The sequence below is a fragment of the Pan paniscus genome, chromosome 18 (assembly GCF_029289425.2).
Source record: "Pan paniscus chromosome 18, NHGRI_mPanPan1-v2.0_pri, whole genome shotgun sequence".
NCBI classification, from domain to species: domain Eukaryota; kingdom Metazoa; phylum Chordata; class Mammalia; order Primates; family Hominidae; genus Pan; species Pan paniscus.
In genome coordinates this window covers 21,570,520-21,591,218 of record NC_073267.2, presented here as the reverse complement: position 1 = coordinate 21,591,218, position 20,699 = coordinate 21,570,520, and the positions used below count along the sequence as shown (strand labels likewise).

General features: G+C 44.8%; 1 protein-coding gene across 2 annotated transcripts; it reads left to right on the top strand.

The window, feature by feature from the left end:
• Positions 1 to 402: 402 nt before the first annotated feature.
• Positions 403 to 18,644, top strand: GP2 (glycoprotein 2). Of its 2 annotated transcripts, XM_057300044.2 has the most exons (11): positions 695 to 744; positions 1,744 to 1,873; positions 3,955 to 4,395; positions 5,232 to 5,342; positions 7,738 to 7,949; positions 8,443 to 8,591; positions 9,776 to 10,021; positions 10,833 to 10,995; positions 12,168 to 12,252; positions 13,508 to 13,552; positions 16,943 to 18,644. In XM_057300044.2, exons 2-11 carry the CDS (start codon positions 1,780 to 1,782, stop codon positions 16,999 to 17,001), a joined length of 1,605 nt encoding a protein of 534 aa, XP_057156027.1. In that variant the 5' UTR covers positions 695 to 744; positions 1,744 to 1,779; the 3' UTR covers positions 17,002 to 18,644. The 2 variants fall into 2 exon arrangements, with proteins under 2 accessions (XP_008954254.2, XP_057156027.1); XM_008956006.5 differs by lacking the exon at positions 3,955 to 4,395 and having other exon boundaries at positions 403 to 744.
• The last annotated feature ends 2,055 nt before the right edge of the window (positions 18,645 to 20,699 follow it).

Genomic DNA, 20,699 nt, shown 5'->3' with positions numbered 1-20,699 from the left:
GGGCTACTCTGGTGCTTCTTTTGTCCAAGAACCTTTGTCTGTCCTTTGCCATTCCAAAATCCATCATCACCAAATTAGCCATTCCAAAACTGCTCAGCATTAGAAATCCGGAGTTGGGTAGATTCTATGGACCAATAAATGGAATTTTTCAAAACATCCACACTCCCTTCTTTCCTTTCCTATGTGTCCTCTTAGTCTAACTGGCCCCAAGCTCAGTGGCCTTCAGACAGAAGCAGAAATGTTCCAAGATGATTAGCTAGGAACACAAGGTACAACTGAAAATCCATTGTGCAAACAAGTGCCTGTTTGATTTTCTCTTCACTTCCCTTTGGGTATTAAGCTTCCTTTCAATTCGTGTTTGGTTTCTGGTAATAAATATGGCACCAGTTTCATTGATTGATTATGAAGATTAAATGTGAGAAGTCAAGAACGCAAAGCAGTGCCCAGCATGTTCAGCATTCAGCACACAGCACTATTGTTTGTAGAAAGCATTCGCACAATGCTGAGACAGCTGGAAGGGTTGACATTGTGAGGGGAGGGCCCTTCTTTCACCATCCTTTGCGTAAATGGCTTATCTCACCTCCACTCAACAAGCCCAGTGTATGGCCTAGAACTCCCATCATACCTATGCACCAATTGAGGAGAGACACATGGGTGGGAAATTGCAATAAAAAGACGGCCCACAGCAGGCTGCATTCCCATGGCTGGCCAGAGGAGGAGGAACGCTTTGTGTTCTCATCGGAGGTAAGTCCTGCTTTAAGCCCCAGGAGGCTTCCTCCTAATCCTGGGAAATCTTGATCTACTGGACATGCTAGGATTCTTTGTTTCTGGAAATTTTTAGAACCCAGCAAGTATTTTGGACCCTGGCCATTGTCAAGTGCTCCAGGTACCACTCTATGTCCAACTCAGTCATGCTTCCAGTCATCTGCGATGCTCCAGGCCTACGGACGCCACCCTCTTCCTTGTCCCAGATATTCCCACCAGGGAACTAGGTCTCTATTGGGATCTCATCTCTAAGAATCACCAATCCTGGGTGCTTCCCTATCCCTGCTGTCTCATAGCATACTCATGATATCCCTGCCCGAAACCAATCTCTATTTTCCACTGAAGTCTTCCAGAGGTTGTAGGAAGTTATCCAAATATTTGGCCATTTAGGGAAAGTATTTCCCAGAAAAGTAAATGCCATCCAAATGCTGGCAGGCTTTTTTGCAGCTCTTTCTTTCTGCCTCGCCACCGCCCCCAACCCCCATTGATTTATTTATTCATCCTTAATCCTCTACTGAGTACTCTTTGTGTGCCAGATTCTGTACTAGGAGCTAGGAACATGGGGCTTGGTTTGACATGGTTCCACACTCACAGAAATCTACATGCATAGAGGACATTTCAGGGGGCTCTTAGCAGCACCCAATGCATAAAACTAAGAAAGGGCAGTCATTACTTTTGTGTGCAGGTATTCACAGGTACCATATCCCTTTTTCTCTATCCAATCTCCAAAGAGCCTCTACTTCCACCTGAGCAGGGACCATCCTGAGACCTTTCTAGGACATTCTGCAGTACTAGCCAGCTCTAAGCTTGCCTTTGGTTTGCTTACTATCAATTTTATCACCCATTATCTCACTCTATCTGTCCATAAGTCACACCTACTTTGAAACAATGCAGCTCTTTATGAAGGAAGTCAACGGATCTGTTTCTAAGAACATAGACCTATGCCCTAATCTTATCTTGGTCTTTTCTTTCCCATAGCTGCATGGGAAGTCTGCATACAGCAAAGTGACCTGCATGCCTCACCTTATGGAAAGGATGGTGGGCTCTGGCCTCCTGTGGCTGGCCTTGGTCTCCTGCATTCTGACCCAGGCATCTGCAGTGCAGCGAGGTAAGTATTCTGCTCACCTGGCATCTCAGATGTCAAGGAAGACCTAGCAAGTGAGGATAGAAGTGCAGAGAAGGTGGCTCAGGTAAGGAAGAGGAATTGGCAGTTCTAAAGCAAAAACTCAGAGCTAGAAGTCAAGGGAAACATAATGAGAAACAATGGAAATCAAGTCACAATCTCTCAAAGAGCCTAATCAGAAATTCCTCTGAAAGGGCAGTGGGAGCCAGTTAACATAATTTCCCATGCCCATATCTTTGGGAGATCAGAGACCCCAGATTAAAGAAGATCAAGAAATACATAACTCAGTCACCTTGTGCTGGTAAGTGCCTTCTCCTTTTCCTGAAAGGGCTAGATTAAGTGATCTCTTTATGAAGTGGGCAATTCAGATACTTGCAGAAAGGAGTCTCAGGCTTAGAATTAGAGTGCAAATTTCAGCCCCTGGAGGAGGGTGGGAGAGGGTACTGAGCTCATTGGAGGCCTCCAGTGGAAAAATACAATCTAAGAATAACAAATGCAGTGATTCCTTGTCTTAAAATAAGTACATGCATAAGCAAAGTTTGAAAATCTTTTTTTCTGAAAGGCCCTTCTAATGTGTATTATAAGCATGTGCAAAGCTTGAAAATCTCTTTTTTTTAGAAAGCCCCTTTAATGTGTATTGTAAGCACATGATCCTGTGTGTGCACTTAGCTCCTTCTTCAGGCATCTACAGCATTCAACAAAACAGAACTAGAGAAGACAATTAGCTTGACCCTGGTGCTGTGCTTGGCATTTTACACATATTATCACATTTAATCCTCTAACAATCATTTAAGGCTTTCTTTCCCCAAATGAGGTGTATATATTCCAAGATGGTTCTGGGGGTGCCTGGCAAACTCTTAACAAGTTTTTAATGGCTGTATGTTTATTTTTTATGCACATGTAAAAAATATAACTAGCACATGATATCTATGTTATCACAGATATTATTCTTTAAGATGAAACTAATTCTTAAAAGATAATCATTGAAAGAAACATTTTAAGTCAATAATAGGACAGGCAAACACATGTATGACAAAGGTCATGACCCAAAGCATAGGAACGGATAAAGTTTGAGAACCACTGGTTCACAGGTGTGGTTTTGCCAATGAGTCTCAGGGGACTTAAGTCACCTGCCAAGGTCACCCAGCCAGCAGGTGTAGAATTGGATTTAAACTCAGCCTGACCAGCCTGTGGTCTTCCTCCTTCACTTCTCTGCCTCTTCATACATCACAGTTTCTAAAACTGTTTTTAAAAATGGTAGATCAACAATCAGAAATGGTCTTGTTAGATCAGTGGTTCTCAACTGGGGGCGATGCCCCCCAAGAAGATATTTGGCAATGCCTGGAGACCACTTTGGGGCATGCTGGTGGGATCTGGTAGGTAGAGGCCAAGGATACTCCTAAACATTCTATAATGCACAGGATGGCTCCTCCAGTGAAGAATGACCTAGCCAAAATGTCAATAGTGCCAAGGTTGGGAGTTCTTGCAATAGACTGTGCTACTGGTATGGAAAAATGTCTATGTTATATTAAGTAAAAAATGCAAGTGGAAAAAAAGATGTTGCACAGAATTAAACTTATTTTTATTTTTAAGAAAGCAATATATTTTAAACTTGCCTAAGAAGAAGGCTATATTACAAATTTATTGTTACTTCTGGGGATGAGATGGGCTTATGACAACTTTCATTTCTGCTTTATTAATTTTAATGATGTTTGAGGTTCTTTTTCAGTGAGCCTGTATTACATTTATAATGAGAAAAACAAATATTGGTCAAACAAGGCTGCTGTGTGCATGATGCACTGGAAAGAACTTTGTTACTCTGAGGCAGGGAGGGAGGCTGTGCAGGATGGTAGCCCTGATGTCCTCAATGCCTGTAAAATACCACAGAAGGTCCTCACTGATTATTCTGCCCCCAAGGTGATGAAGTTGATGTTTAATTAATGGATCGTGTGTGTATTGTCCTCATTGGAGTCCTTAGCACAGCCAAAATAGAGCATGGAGGGGAAAAAATCCTGTAGGTTCTGGCATTGCTCAGTAAACCCAACTGCACTCTGTCACTTTCCCAGGTTACGGAAACCCCATTGAAGCCAGTTCGTATGGGCTGGACCTGGACTGCGGAGCTCCTGGCACCCCAGAGGCTCATGTCTGTTTTGACCCCTGTCAGAATTACACCCTCCTGGATGAACCCTTCCGAAGCACAGAGAACTCAGAAGGGTCCCAGGGGTGCGATAATAACATGAGCGGCTGGTACCGCTTTGTAGGGGAAGGAGGAGTAAGGATGTCGGAGACCTGTGTCCAGGTGCACCGATGCCAGACAGACGCTCCCATGTGGCTGAATGGGACCCACCCTGCCCTTGGGGATGGCATCATCAACCACACTGCCTGTGCCCATTGGAGTGGCAACTGCTGTTTCTGGAAAACAGAGGTGCTGGTGAAGGCCTGCCCAGGCGGGTACCATGTGTACCGGTTGGAAGGCACTCCCTGGTGTAATCTGAGATACTGCACAGGTGAGCAGCAGAGCCCTGGAGGAGGCAGCTACACAGCCAATGAGATGCCTCCCAGGCTCAGTAGAGTGAGTAGAGCAAGTCAAGAGGAGACAGGAGAGGATGCAGAGCAGCCTCGACTCAGCTCCTGCCCAGTGAGAACTCAACACACGGGTTGAGACCTTCCAACATTTCAAGCCAGAAATTCCCATTCAAGGGTGAAATTTCCTAGTTTATAAATGTGTGTAGCATAAAATCCAGAACTCATGCTCGTTCCGATTTTGGCTCCATTTGAGAAGTTTAATTTGCCTCCCTGAGCCTCAGTGTTCTGATCTGAAAAAAAAAAGGGGGGGTAATAGCAAAAATAACAGCTAATACATAATGCTCACAATGTCCTTGTTGCTATCCTAAGTACTTCAAATGTATTAACTCATTTGATCCTCTCCCCAGTTCCACGAGATAAGTGCTACCTAATTACCCCAATTAGGGGCACAGAGAGATTAAGGGGCTCTCCTAGTATCACAGAACTGGAGCATGGTAGAGCTGGGATTTGAACTTGGCATTCTAGCTCCAGCATCCATGGCCTTAACCACCATGCTGTCCTTTCTCATTTTGATTGAATAGGCTAATACATTCCTTGTCCTTAGAATAGAGTCTTGCCTGTAGTAAGTGTTCAGGTGGCAGCTTTAGGGCTCTCACTTATCCCATTGGACTGGGAGTCAGGCTTGATGCTTCCACTAAGTATCACACAACCTTGGCAAGATTCTTGTGCCCCGGTGAAATGAAAGGGTTGGACTTGGGGGCCTCAAGTCCAGCCTGCACTGCATCCTGATCTTCTCTCTCCATGCCCCATCACCTAGACCCATCCACTGTGGAGGACAAGTGTGAGAAGGCCTGCCGCCCCGAGGAGGAGTGCCTTGCCCTCAACAGCACCTGGGGCTGTTTCTGCAGACAGGACCTCAATAGCTCTGGTGAGCTGCTCACTGGGCAAGTAACTACCATCCTGAGGGGGCAGGGCAGGAGGGAGGGAGCTTTAGAGGGTCAAGATAAGGTATAAAGCAGAGTCAGGGGCATGGACCTGAGGTCAAGGGAATGTGGGCTCTCCAATCCATTTGCTGTAAAGCCAGTGGGTTTGCAAGGATAGGAGGGCAGGGTTGGAGCAAATTTCCAGGTCAGCTGCTGGGCCGTGGCCTCAGGAAATGGTTCTGACATGGGCAGGCTTGACCCCTGAGGGATGAAGACACTGAAGATGATAATTCTGCTAATGTAGGAGCTATGTTTTCATAGCCACAGGGTCTTCATGTCAGGGACATGGGCAGACTTCTGGGGACAAGTCACTACTGTCTCTGAGCCTGAATGTCCTCATCTGTAAAATGAGGATAAGGTAATAATAATACCCACCATACAGGGCTATTGTGAGAACTAAATCAGAGCAGTCCAATTGGGCAGGCTCAGGAGGTGATAAACTTCTCGTCCCAGGAGGTAAGCAAGCAGAGTGAGATGTCCCATGGGTAGGGATGTCATAGACAAACAAGCACTAAGCCCTGGACAGGGGATGGATGAGCCTCCCACTGAGATTATTTCCCTCCATCACTGAACTCTAACAAGGGCCTTTGATCTTGCCTTTGGCACAAGCATGCCTTCCTCTGAGCACACTACAAGTCCCTATGGAAGAGAGAGTGTTCTAGGCAGCAGGACAAGAAGGAGCATGACACATTTGGAAAACGGAGCCACAGTGTGAACAGGGCGATGCTTAGATGTGCCCAGCAGAAGCACCCTGGGAAATGAGGAGTAGGGAGCAACCAACAACCTTGATCTCCTTGAAGACTCTTTCTGCTCATTGAGTGGATAAGGCCCCAGAGAGTCAGTGTGGTTTTCTGGGGTTTGGGCCCATCACAGAGTCAGATTTTGGGCTTTAAGGAGGCCCTCCCTGTACCTGGATGGGCTCCAAGGACAGTCTCAGCTGACTGAGTGAGCAGGTGGCCTGCCTCAAGTCTTCATCAGTGGCCAGCACAATGATGACTGTCCAGTGGGCCCCATTGCTTGCAGACACGTCCCTCTGTGATCTGACTTTCACTTCCATCTCCTTCTCCCACACCCTGCTCTCATTTTAGGTTCCTGCGCCTCTGAACTCTGAAATTCCACAAATGCACCATTCCCTCTATCCCATCTCCATGCTTTTGCCTCTCCTGTTCCCTTAGCCTGGGATGCGTTCACTTGCTTTACTGACTTGCAAAACTCCTACCCACGTTTCAAATTTCATACCACTGTGAATCCTTCCCTGACTTCACCAAGAGACTCAGATAGACCTTCTTCTCTGCTCCCCCTGCATCTGTACATACTTCTGTCTGTATCTTTATCATATTGAAGTATAATAAACTGTTGATATGTTGGTGTTTACACAAGACCAAGAAATCCTCATGGGCCAAGTCCATGCCTTATTTACTTCGTGTTGAATGCACCTAGCATTTGAGAAGGTGGTTGGTAAAGTGGCTCATGCCTGCAATCCCAACAGTTTGGGAGGCTGAGGCCGGCAGATCGCTTGAGGTCAGGAGTTTGAAACCAGCCTGGCCAATATGGCAAAACCCCATCTTTATAAAACTACAGAAATTAGCCAGGTGTGGTGGCTCATGCCTGTAATCCCATGCATGTAATCCCAGCCTTGGGAGGCTGAGGCAGGAGAATCACTTGAATCCAGGAGGCAGAGGTTGCAGTGAACTGAGATTGCACCACTGCACTCCAGCCTGGGCAACACAGCAAAACTCTGTCTAAAAAAAAAAAAAAAAAAAAGAGAGAGAGAGAGAGATAATGTGGTTGGTAAATATATATTGAATCAATGCATTAATGAATGCAATAGAAACTGTCTTCCTATTAGTTTACTATTTGTCTCCCCTATTCAACTGTTAGCTCTATAAGAGTGGGAATTTTTTCAGTTTTGATAAGTATTGTAGCCCCAGTGCCTGGCAGATAGTAGATTCTCAAGAAGTTGTGTGTTGAATAAATGTTGAGTTAAAATATGATAGCTCTGAACTTGGTCAGTTGTGCTGACTCAACAAGGTAGCATATATCTAACTTTGATTCTAGTATGGAATGCAAGCCCATTCTGCCTCCCCAAATAACACAATCCCCAAGGGGAACTAGACTAAAAAACTTTAGCAAGCCTGCACATAGGACACTTGGAAATCTTGAATGAGGGGCCCCCTTTGCCAATCTCACCTACTGCCAGCCTAGGCATGAATTCCATCTGGATCCCAGGGACCTTCTAGTCTACATAATCTTCTGGGTCATGGAGACGTTACCAAAGAGTAGGGAAAGTGGGCTTCCAGACTCATGTCCATTCTACTTGCCTTCATCTCTGCTTTGCAGATGTCCACAGTTTGCAGCCTCAGCTAGACTGTGGGCCCAGGGAGATCAAGGTGAAGGTGGACAAATGTTTGCTGGGAGGCCTGGGTTTGGGGGAGGAGGTCATCGCCTACCTGCGAGACCCAAACTGCAGCAGCATCTTGCAGACAGAGGAGAGGAACTGGGTATCTGTGACCAGCCCCGTCCAGGCTAGTGCCTGCAGGAACATTCTGGAGGTAAGTGGCTTTCACACCACTGCTGCCAGAAGGTATGTGTTGGGCTGATGGGACCTATCATAGTAGCTCTGAGATCTTGGACAAGCCACTTAGCTTCCCTGAGCCCCCAGGGTTGTGTGAGAGTGCACAAGTTGGTTTACATAAAGAGCTTAGTATAAGTCTGACATGTGAGTTTCATAAATGTAAGCTACAATTATGATAATTTCCATTAGGGATGGTGGGGGAGGGATGCACAGAGAAGCAAGCTTGTTGGTTCCTGACTCTTCCCAAGGGTCAATAATTTATCGTTCTAGTTTTTTGCCTGATTTCCTCATTCCCCTTCCCATAAAGTGTCAGTAACACTGAAGGAGGAGGTCCCTTGACCTCCATGAGCTCAGAAGGTAGGGTGGCTGCATGGTTAAGCAAATTGACTCTGGAAATCAGATCTGGATTTGAGATACACCTACATACACATACACATAAACATCTGTGTGGTTTTGTTTTTTTGCCAAAGAGAAATCAAACCCATGCCATCTACAAAAACACCCTGTCCTTGGTCAATGATTTCATCATCAGAGACACCATCCTCAACATCAACTTCCAATGTGCCTACCCACTGGACATGAAAGTCAGCCTCCAAGCTGCCTTGCAGCCCATTGTAAGGTATGGCATTGACCCTTGCCCTTTGACCCATAACCCTGGCAATAGTCACATCACACTTACTTCAAGTGCAGACTATGATGTCCACACCATACTGCCAGCCTCCTCCAGGAGCCTCCAGTCATTCAGTCATTCATTCCACAAGTATTCATTGATTGTATATTAAAGATGTTCAGCATGAACAAGGCAGACATAGACTATTCCGTGGCTATTAAAGATTGTTATAACTAGGCAATGCAGCAACATGAAACAGTGCTTACTAAATGTGCTAGAAAACAAAAACACAGGACAAGTTCAAAGTTCATTCACCTTGAGGAACAAAGGTATTAAACAACTAATTAAACCAATAATTACTTATAAGCAAGATGAGTGCAACGTAAAAGAAATGTGGGGTGCTTTGGGAGCAGGGAACAGGGGTTCCAGACCCCTGTTGGTGGTGGGTTTGATGGGGACAGAACAGCTTCCCTGCAGACGTGAGATTTAAGCAGAGACCAGCTTTTATCGGATAAACAGGCACCCCCGTCCCCAGCAGAAATAGCATCAGATAGCAATTTGGGCAGGGGCTTTTCTCTGTTTTGTTGTGTTTCTGTGCTGAAATGGGGCCCTGTTGAATCAGTTCCTTAGCATCCCTAGACTTGCTAGGGGACTTTCTGAGATGTCAAAAATCCAGAGTGCCCGTCTCATTCCCTGTTGCTCCCTGGGATCACAAAGCATCAGGATCAGAAGGATTAGACATTTTCTAATTCAGTGGTTTCCAGATGGTTTGGTGCTGGGGCTCCTGGTTCATAAAAAATCAAAATGAAAGCCATTTATCTTGTTAAAATTGGTGTTTCACTGAAGACTGTGGAATGCAGGGAAGAGATCTGTTGCTAAAAAACGTGAACACACAGAACTGGTTCTCAGCCCCACTCTGCAGGTGAGAAGATGGAGGTATACACTCAGTTATTCCTTCAGCAAGGGAGATATGTGTAACCTGTCCTGCAGGGAGGATCGGTGGAAATCCCAGAGACAGACTTGTCTGTCAAGTTTAGTGCCTGGAAGCTAATAAATGCTCAGTTTAAACGACTGATTGACTAGTTCACTTAAGGATCCAAGATGTGTGTCCTTGCCTTCGTAAGTGTGTTAAGGAAGTGCAGGGCTTGATTTATGTTGTTCTCTGAGGTCTCTTGTGGCTTTCTTTTTCTCAGTTCCCTGAACGTCAGTGTGGACGGGAATGGAGAGTTCATTGTCAGGATGGCCCTCTTCCAAGACCAGAACTACACGAATCCTTACGAAGGGGATGCAGTTGAACTGTCTGTTGAGTCCGTGCTCTATGTGGGTGCCATCTTGGAACAAGGGGACACCTCCCGGTTTAACCTGGTGTTGAGGAACTGCTATGCCACCCCCACTGAAGACAAGGCTGACCTTGTGAAGTATTTCATCATCAGAAACAGGTAACGAACAATTCTGGAATTATCATTTGGCCTTACTAACGTTTACGGGAAAGTGTTCATCTCATCCATCCCCAGCAGACGTGTAAGTTGTATTACATATCATAACCACAATCTTTGACCCAGAAATATCACTCCTGAGATTTTAGCCTAAAATATTAATACTAAACAGGTGGGCAGGGTAAACAAATGTCAATATTTTCCATTTCAATATCGTTGATAACTTTGGCAACAGGCTGATTGTTCAAAAATAGGGAATCAATTTGGTAGTAACGGATTATTACACAGAAGTGAACACTGGTCAATATGAAAACAATATGATAAATGTTGTGGGGTGAAATATCATTAAACATGCCCGGCTGACAAAAACAAGGGAAAAATGCATTTCTATAGATCATGATTTAAATTATAGTAATAATCCTAGCTAATATTTGTCATTGAGCTATGGCACATTAGCTATGTGCCAAGCAATATATGTGGATTATCTGATTAAATGCTCACATCAGTCTCATAAAGTGTATATTACTGTCTCCACTTTACAGACAAGAAAAGTAAGGTTCAGTAAGGATGAGTAACCTGCCCATAATCACTTAGCTAGAACGTGGGTCAGGCTAGAATATAAAACCAGTCTGTTTCACTCCAGAGACTGTGCCCTCAAATAATTTAAGCCATGTGAGCTTATGGATAACATCTTGGAGGAAACAGAGGAACAGAAAAAGTCCACGTTATCATGATGGAGGGAACCCGAGGGACTCTTTAATTTTCTCCACTGCTGTTTTTAGAAGTTACACCTTTGCCCCTGTCACCCTCCCAGCTGCTCAAATCAACGTGATTCCACCATCCACGTGGAGGAGAATGGGAGGTCCTCGGAAAGCCGGTTCTCAGTTCAGATGTTCATGTTTGCTGGACATTATGACCTAGTTTTCCTGCATTGTGAGATTCATCTCTGTGATTCTCTTAATGAACAGTGCCAGCCTGTGAGTGTCTCTTTGAACTGAACTCTTCAGAGCCTGGCATGGAGCCTGGTACCTGATAGGCTGTCCATATATATTTATTGGAATTATAAACGGAGGGAGGGTGGGAGGGAGGGGAAAGGGAGGGACGGGAAGAGAAGGGAAAGGGGAAGGGGAAAGCGAACGGGAAGGGAAGGGAAGGATGGACAGAAGGGAAGGGAATGGGAAGGTGAAGGGGAAGAGGAAAGGGAAAGGGAAGATTAGGGAAGGGGACGAGGAAGGGGAAGGAGGGAGGGAAGGGAAGGGAGGGGAAAGGGAAGAGAGAGGGAGAAAGGAATACAGGAGGGATGGAGAAAGGAATACAGGAGTGATGGAGGAGGAAAGGAGGGACAGGGAAGGAGAGAAGGAAGGAAGCAGGATGAAGAGACGGAACGAGATAGGTAGGTGTATGGATGGGAGGGAGGGAAGAACGAACAATAAATAGATAGACTCTAGATCTCCTAAAGGCCCATATCTAAGCAATTTTTGTGTCCCCAGGAGGCAGATTTGATAAAGAAATCTGTCTACTAGATTCCATTGGCATCTTTTAAATGATTATAATCATAGATGACTTTTTTAGTGCTTGCACTTTGTCAAGCACCATGCTAAAACTTCTGCATACATTTTCTAATGTAAGTCTCAGAACAACCCTGTAAGTAGATTATTTTGCCTACTCCACTGTGAGGTTCAGAGAAGTCCTTGCCCACAGGGCCACACACAATTAGAAAATATCAGAGCCAGGGTGTGCCCCAGCCGAGAGGTGGCTCCAGTACCCCTGCTCTTGCCTGCATTTGGAACTGCCTGTGAATAGTTGGCATTTTCCGAGTGCTTACTTTGTGCCCACGTGTTGCAGGCACATCTCATTTTCATCTTCACAACCAGGTAGGTATCATTTAGTTATTGTAGAAAGGCAAAGTCATTGGCCCCAAATTATATAGCTAAAAGAAAGTCTCTACTTGATGAGATTCAAACCCAGATTTGTTTGGCATGACAGTGATAATTTTCTAGATTGAGATAACCACAGCATCGGAATTAGGGCCATAGCGTGAACCAGTTCTGGACACAGTTCTTGGTCCAGAGCTGCCCATTGTAGGAGCAGTCTAGATAGAATCCAGGCATTTAAATTTTGATATAATAAAAGTTCATCATCCCTACAGTCTTGCTCAAGAAGTCAAGTCCGCAGTGAAGTACCGGCCATCGACCTAGCCCGGGTTCTAGATTTGGGACCCATCACTCGGAGAGGTAAGTGGCCAAATCCCAGTGACAAGACCAGCTGGCTGAGTGTTGACAGTTAACCACAGATGCCTGGGGTCACCAACTCAACTTCTCAGGGCTCTTCTACCACCTCAGTCTGACCCTTACTGAAAAACCTATTCTTTAAGATGCTTTGGGTAATAATGACAATATTGTCATTTGGACCTCCCGTGTGCTTAGAGACCAGGCTAAGCTCTTGCATCCATCAATTCACTTAATCCTCCCATGCCTATGTCCATTTTACAGGTGAGAAACTAGGACTCAGAGAGATTAAGTGACTCACCCAAGATCCCCCTACTCATGAGTGGCTAGAGTTAGGATTGAACCCAGCTCAGTCTGATTCCAAAACATGTGGCCTTTTCCTTATTCCACCTGCTTCCAGGTCCCCATAATTCAGTTCCTTATGGGTGAGGCATAAGTCCTAAATCCCATCTAAATGCAACTGTGTTTTCTGGTGAATGACTGTTTTCCAACATTCATTTACAGTATTCTGGAGTATAATATAGGGGAGGCTTTCCAATGACTCCTCATATTTTCATCCATCCTACTCATGGGTTTACAGTAGTGTTTAGTTAGTGTTTTTATTTCCACCAGGATGGAGACGTGGAAGAATGAAAGCCTTTTTTTTCCCCTAAAGGACTTAAGATGCAGTAATGTTGGTAATAATAATACTTTCTTTGTGCCTGGCACTTTGTCAAATGCCTTTATATACATGATCACTTTGAATGCTCACAGCAGGTGAGGGAGGTAAGCATTATCACCATTTCCATTCTCCAGAGCAAATGGAGGCTGTCTCATGAAGTAGGCTCTGCCCTGAGTTTTCCTACCATTTCACTGAGCTCTCAACTTGAAGCCTCAAGTGGCATCACAGGGTAACTTGGTGGAGGTTAGGAACTTCCACTTTTGAATCAGACATACTGGGGTTTGAATCCCAGCTCTGCTACTGACTGGCAAGGTCAACTTGGCAAGTCCCTTAACATCACTGAGCTCCAGTCTTCTCATCTGTCAAATGGGGATAAGAATACTTTCCTCACAAATCTGTTAGGAGGATTAAGTCTAAGATGCATGCAAAGTGTCTAGAAAGGTGCCTGTGCCAGATTTTAGATGCCCCCCACAATGTGGCCACAAACTTGCTGGTGGTTGCGATGGCCGGGTCTAGGAGGATGTGAAGCAGTTATGGCCACAGTGTTGCAGTCACTGGAGCATGACTGAGGAAACCCACCCCTTCTGTTCTTGTTCACAGGTGCACAGTCTCCCGGTGTCATGAATGGAACCCCCAGCACTGCAGGTACATCATTTTCTCATGCCTTTCCCACAGCTTTCCCAATTCTCCTTTCTCCTTTCAATTCTGCCCCTTTTATGGCCCAGACCCTATGCTAGGGACACTGACATTAATCAGACCTAAGACTGGCCTTTGAGATGCCCACAGTATAGTGGAGGAGGTAGTCCTTTAACAAGAAATATATACTGAGTGCCCACTGTGTGCCAGGCCTTCTTCTAGGCACTGAAGATGTGATGGCAAACAAAACAGCCCAGGTGCCTACCCTCATAGAGCTTATGCAGCAGTGTGGAAAGTAGAAAATAAAAAAGTAAACACGGTACTTTAGAAATAAAAGAAAGTGATGTGATCAAAGAGGAATAATGCCTTAAATAAAATAGAAGTTCATTTCTTTTTTTTTCAAACTCAAGAACTTTTTATTTTTTTTTAATTCATTTTACTTTAAGTTCTGGGATACATGAGCAGACATGCAGGTTTGTCACATAGGTATATATGTGCCATGGTGGTTTGCTGCACCCATCAACCTGTCATCTAGGTTTTAAGTCCCGCATGCATTAGATATTTGTCCTAATGATCTCCCTCCCCTTGCCCCCCATCCCCTGGAAGGCCCTGGTGTGTGATGTTCCCCTCCCTGTGTCCATGTATTCTCATTGTACAGACATTCATTTCTGTCACACATAAATGAAGCTTAGAGGCAAGCTGTCCAAGGCTAGCGGGGCAGCACCATAAAGCTGTCAAAGACCCAGGCTCCTTCCAACTCATGCCTCCACCATCTTTGAGGTGTGGCCATCATCTTCATGTTCCAAGATGGCAGCCAGAGCTCCAACCTTTGTATCCAGGCAGCAGGATGGAGGGAACAAGGAAGAAGCCAATGAGTGTTAAAAGACATTCCTGAAAGCTGGCACCTTATACCTCCACTTACATCTCATTGGCCAGTGCTTGGTCACATGCCACACATTGCTGTGAAGAAAGCTAGGAAATGTAATCTTTACGCTGGGTGGGCCATGTGCCTAACCAATGTTTGATGGCTTAATTAGCAAGGTAGGAAGGAAGAATGACTATCAGAATGGATAAGTGGTCAGAAAAACTTTCAGAGTAAGTGATGTTGAAGCCAAATGAGAAGAATGAGTCGGAGGTGTAAATGTTAGGGGAATGAGCCCCATACGCATGGGAACATCAACAATTCATTGCACAGGTGAGACAGGCACTTGAGCAAATAAATGACAAGCAAGTAGATAGTACAGAAAGAGTACATAAAAGGCTAAATAACTGTATTGGATAAGGTCTGGAAAGAATTTCACCAGGTAGTAACATCTGAATGGGGTTTTGATGAATGACTTGGAGCTAAACAAGCTGACTAATAAAAGAAATATCACACTCACACACACACACACAGAGGGAGAGAGAGAGACAGAGACACAGAGAGAGAACATTTTTACATTTTTTTACATATTTATAGGGTACTAGAAATATGTTTTGGACAAAATGGAAAGCACATACTATTAAGATTTGCTTTCCCACAAAATGACCTATATTGGTGAACCCAAACATGAAAAGGTTCTTTCCATCCTCAAAGCCCAAACTTAGATGGCAGTTTTTAAATTTCCCAAATAAGTCCAAGATGGACTCTCTATGTTCCGTGCTAGCAATCAGAAAATGCTAAGAAAAGTCACGCTCATAGAGAGGAGTGGTTAGAGCTCATTCTAAAAGCAGCTTAGGCCAGGTGCAGTGGCTCATGCTTGTAATCCCAGCACTTTGGGAGGCCAAGACAGGCAGACCACCTGACATCAGGAGTTCGAGACCAGCCTGACCAACATGGAGAAACCCTGACTCTACTAAAAATACAAAATTAGATGGGCATGGTGGTGCATGCCTGTAATCCCAGCTACTTGGGAGGCTGAAGCAGGAGAATCACTTGAATCCGGGAGGAGGAGGTTTCGGTGAGCTGAGATTGCACCATTGCACTCCAGCCTGGGCAACAAAAGCGAAACTCCATCAAAAAAAAAAAAAAAAAAAAAAGCAGCTTGAAGTCAAGAACCTCAAGTCTCATTCCCTTCTGCCAGTCTTTCTGGTTAGCCCAGTGCCTGGAACAGTGTGGTTTCCCAGTAGAGTTTGCCAAATTGACTAATTTCTAGAATGGGTGGTAGATTTTGGACGCTTCTGGACAAGGAGGGGATCAGTCTGATGTTGAGACAGCCTACCCACTACAAGAGGGCACTTGTGGTTTTCATTGTCTGCTGTCACAATCATCTTTGATGTTTTAGAATTAATTGAACATCAACCTGTTTTTATAATTATAACTTTTTGTCATGTACTGTTCTGAAATTTATGATATTTCTCTCCTCACTTCTAGGACATCAGCCAGTTACTTTGAAATTGGGGTAATGGGGAGATTTTATAATTTGGTAGTATGGCAGGAAGGCTCACTTGTTTCTCCTAGGCCCTCTGATACAAGACCATTATCATCTGGGATCCACGTCCTTCACTGAAACTGAGTACATAGTGATGTGCCAAAGAGATACAATCCCAGCAGAACTAGATCTTAGAGTCTAGCTTTTAAAACCAACATTTATATAGTGTTTACCGTGTGCCAGGCAATGGTCTCAATGCTTAATATGAACTCACTCATTTAAGCCTTACAAAAATCCAGTGAAGTCACAGGTGCTATTAATATTTCTCTTTGGCATACAGGAAAATACAGGCAGAGAGGTTTAATAACTATTCTGGGACTGCCCAGCTAGGTGTAGAGCTGAGATTCTAAGCTAAGTAATCAGGCATCAGAGGCAGTGCTTTTTAACCTCTGTGTCTTTCTGCCCCTTCAGTATTAGTCAGCGTAAGTAATGCTAGCTGCTATAACAAACAGTCCCCAGTCTTCTGTGTCTTTATACGACAGTATTGTTTCCCACTAAATCACTGGGGGAGAGGATGCAGTTCTGCTCCATGTAGTCGTTAGGAGCTCGGGCTTCTACTACCTTCTGGTAACTTCTGGTAACTCCACTATCCCCTGCAAGTCCTATCTTGGATCCTCTGCATCTGCTCCCTAGATGGTTGATGAGAGAGCAACAGGATATATAGGAGGCTTTAAGGATCAGACCTAGAAATGGCACAGATGACTTCTATGCACATTTTATTGGCCAGATTCGGTCACATGGCCCCACCTAGTTGCAAAGGACACTGGGAAAAATTGCATTCCTGTGTGTCCAAAGGAAAATGAAAAAAATGGTTGGTGATTAGATAGCTTTGCCTCTACCATGTGAGTCCCAGAGACTATAACTAGGCCAGATATCAAAGATGCTTTGCCTTTCTCATCCTTGTGTTGTGAAAGACAAAGAGGACAACTTATGTTTGCTCCTGACTCCCAAAGCCCAACACTTGACAGTCATCTTTCTTGCATTTCAGGGTTCCTGGTGGCCTGGCCTATGGTCCTCCTGACTGTCCTCCCGGCTTGGCTGTTCTGAGAGCTCCGCTGAGCATCTGGCCTTGAAGTTTGTGTTCTTCCCTCTGGCAATGGCTCCCTTCAGCACTTCTGCTTTCCACTCCAATTCACACAGTCTTGGTATTAACAGAATCAAGGCCAGGCTAGGTTAGGGAAAGGGAAGAGCTTTCACCTTCTTTAAAACTCTCGGCTGGGCACAGTGGCTCATGCCTGTAATCCCAGCATTTTGGGAGGCTGAGGCAGGTGGATCACCTGAGGTCAGCAGTTCAAAATCAGCCTGGCCAAAATGGTGAAACTCCGTCTCTACTAAAAATACAAAAATTAGCCAGGCATGGTGGCAGGCGCCTGTAATCCCAGCTACTCAGGAGGCCAAGGCAGGAGAATTGCTCGAACTCAGGAGGTGGAGGTTGCAGTGAGTTGAGATTGTGCCATTGCACTCCAGCCTGGGCAACAGAGCAAGACTCTGTCTCAGGAAAAAAAAAAAAGAAAAGCAACATAGTGGGGTTTCTGTCAATCTGTCTTTGGCTGCCCTTCTCATTTGTTGATGGGACCTTGAAAGCAAGCTTGCTAGGTGCCCTCTGTGGCTCCAGCCTTTACTGGAAGTGTGGTGCATGTTTTTAACTTCAGGGAAGTGGTATCCTGTCACTGGGGTATGGGATGAGCATGGAGAAGAGGCACCAGCCACGATTCCTTCCTAAGCATCTCCTGTTCTGACTGCTCATGAATTGAAGAAACTGACCCTTGTGTTCACTCTGCTTCCTCTGATTGTTTCTATCATGGTTTCCAAAAATTGCCATGGGAACATGTCAAAGGGCCACTTTTGGAGACTCTGCTCCAGGAAGAACTAGTCCCCATAGCTCCCCTATCCCCCACCATACCACAGACATGCTGTGACTTAGAGAACTACACAAACATCCTTGGGACCTAGAAGCTGGAGGAATGACTTAATTTGATGCAGAAACTCCATCACCCAAGGGAGTACCTCTCACTGTAAACAGTGCTGTGCTTGCTCTGAAGGATTAAGCAAGAAGTCCCAACAGAAGCAATGCACCAGTCCTGCTATGGGAATGAAACTGCAAAGCCTAGGAGATGGGTGAAGGCCCTTTCTGGAGATCTTTAATGAGTACTTCAAAGCACTCGACACAGATGCAGCAAATAGGGCATCACACATACACAGGCATTAATACTCACGGGCATATAGATGGTGACATGTGTACACTGACTTACGCCCTTCCCACAGCTACAGATAAGGCCTCGCAAAGTTGGCCTCAGAGACACATCAGGAACCAAGGTGGACCAGCAGGTGCCGAGCCTGTGTATCTGCTTGGAGGAGACGTTCCAATGTGCTGCCTTGTTCAGAGATGGTGTGGTTGCAAGAAACAGAAATCCACTACAATTTCTCAGGCAAAAAGGGAGTTAATTATCAGGACATAAGAGCACAAAGTTCAAGTGCAAGAGATACATCCAGGCTGTACAAGCTCCGGGAGTGGGGCCTGGCAAGCCAAAAGAAACCAAAGTTTGTCTTGCCTTCTGTTCCTCTTTCTGAAGCCACATAGCCTTTTATGACTGTGTATCTTTGCATCGTTTTTGTTTTCTTTTTATGTCTCTGAAGCCAGCTTTTCCTGTTCACTCATCCCTTGATTAAATATGGACATTCTAGCTTCACATCACTTCCTAATTCAGGGACCAACAGAGACTGGTTAGCAGGTTGCTATCCCACCTCCAAATTGCATCAGGGAATTTGATTTTGCTGTTTGGGTCAGGGTCCAATAGTCTGGGCCAGGGGACTGGGACCATCTAGCACATAGCCAAAGGGGCTGACCTAATGGGGCAGGTCTGACACAAATGGGGTCATTTCTTGGACAGACATCCCAAGGGCCACTATGATAGTGGCTTCTCTAAAAGACGGGTTCCTGAGAAGAATTGCATTCTGTTTCCCAGTGAGTTAGCAGAGTCATACCTACTACATCCCAAGGCAGGTGGCATGGTAGAAACAGGCCTGAAAGAGAGGTCAGGTTCTAACCTTCTCCCCTCTCTGAGGCTCAGCTGCTCCCTTCTGTAGAATAAAAGGGGTTGGTCTGTAACAAGATTTTCAAAAATTTATAGTAGTGAAACTTTACAATTCGACGTGGACAACCAGAGATTAAAAGCAAATAGATTCTTGTTGATGTCAGGTGGGGAGCTTGGCTCTCCCATTCTGTGATTCCTTCCTCTGAAGGCCCTCAAAGCAACTCCATAATAACTCACAGAGCTGCCAGAGCCGATGTTTTGGAGCACCCTGAGACATATGAACTCTAATATAACTTCCAAGAGAAAGTACATAGGATTCCACTTAGAGCCAATCTCAGCTATCTATCTGTCTGGCTACCTATCATCTATCTATCTATGTATCTATCTATGTATCTATGTATGTATGTATGTATGTATGTATCTATCTATCTATCATCATCTACCTCCTATCTACCTATCATCTACATACCTACCTACTCAATTATCATCTAGCTAGCTAGCTATTTACACCTTTTTGTTTTCTACAAATGGGCATGTTGTCTGAATAACAATCTCTGAATGTCCAGTCCACTTCATTCATTCATTCATTCAGTCAACACAAATTTGCTTAGCAGTTTTTATGTCCTGGGTCCAAGGGCCTGGGTACAATAATTAATTAGACACAATCCCTTCCCTAGGAATGTTCACAATCCTGGCAGAACACAAACTCACATAGAGGCACTCACAGGCAAACCACAAACACACACGCCCACTTACCCCCCCCCCAACAGGCCTGTATACCCAGAGGCGTCTATCCACACCAACACACACATTCTAACAGACACACATATCAACCTCACGTGCCCAAAGGCACAGATGCACATGCAGAAAGCCTCAGAGACCCTCAAGTCAGCCACTTACATATTTATTGTCATGAATTGCTTTGTAACAACCAATATTTTTTAACACCCCCTATGTATAAGGCATTATTTTAAGTGCATTTTGGGCATTATATCATTCCACCCTCACATTAGACATTGAAGGTAGCCACTATTATTACCTTCAATTTAGTGACGAGTAAACCGGTGCTTTAAAAAGGTAATTACTCAAAGGCCTATAGCTTTTAAATGCTGATTTCAGGGCTTGAACCCAGGTAGCCAGACTTTGAAGCAAATGCTCTTAACTAGACACTGTATCCTGCCTCCATTTATATTTAACACTTAACACACACACACATAAACACACACACACAGTGCGGCACCCATATACACACATACGTATATGTGTGTAACATATATGCACCCACTTGCAAACAGGTATGTGGACAGACACATGCATTTTCCAGCAAAGGCCCTCACACATACACAGGCATTAATACTCATGGGCATGTAGATGTTGACATGTGTGCACTGACTTATGCATCATGATTTAGTGCAGACACACCAATGGAACTTCACATATAACAATACAGAAAAAAAAAACCCACAGAGACACTCCAATGTGTCATATGTGCACACACATATGTCTGCACATGCACGCATACATATATACACATAAACACACACATACATCCCTACGAGACACAGGATCTGGATCCAACTCTCCTAGAACCAGGATTCCTGCCATGTTTCTCTCCCATCAGCTTACATCTCCCACCCCCAGTGCTGTTCAGCTGGGCTCTGGGGCAAGATAAATTCCAGCTGCAGAGGGCTCAGTAAAATGGGCCCTGGA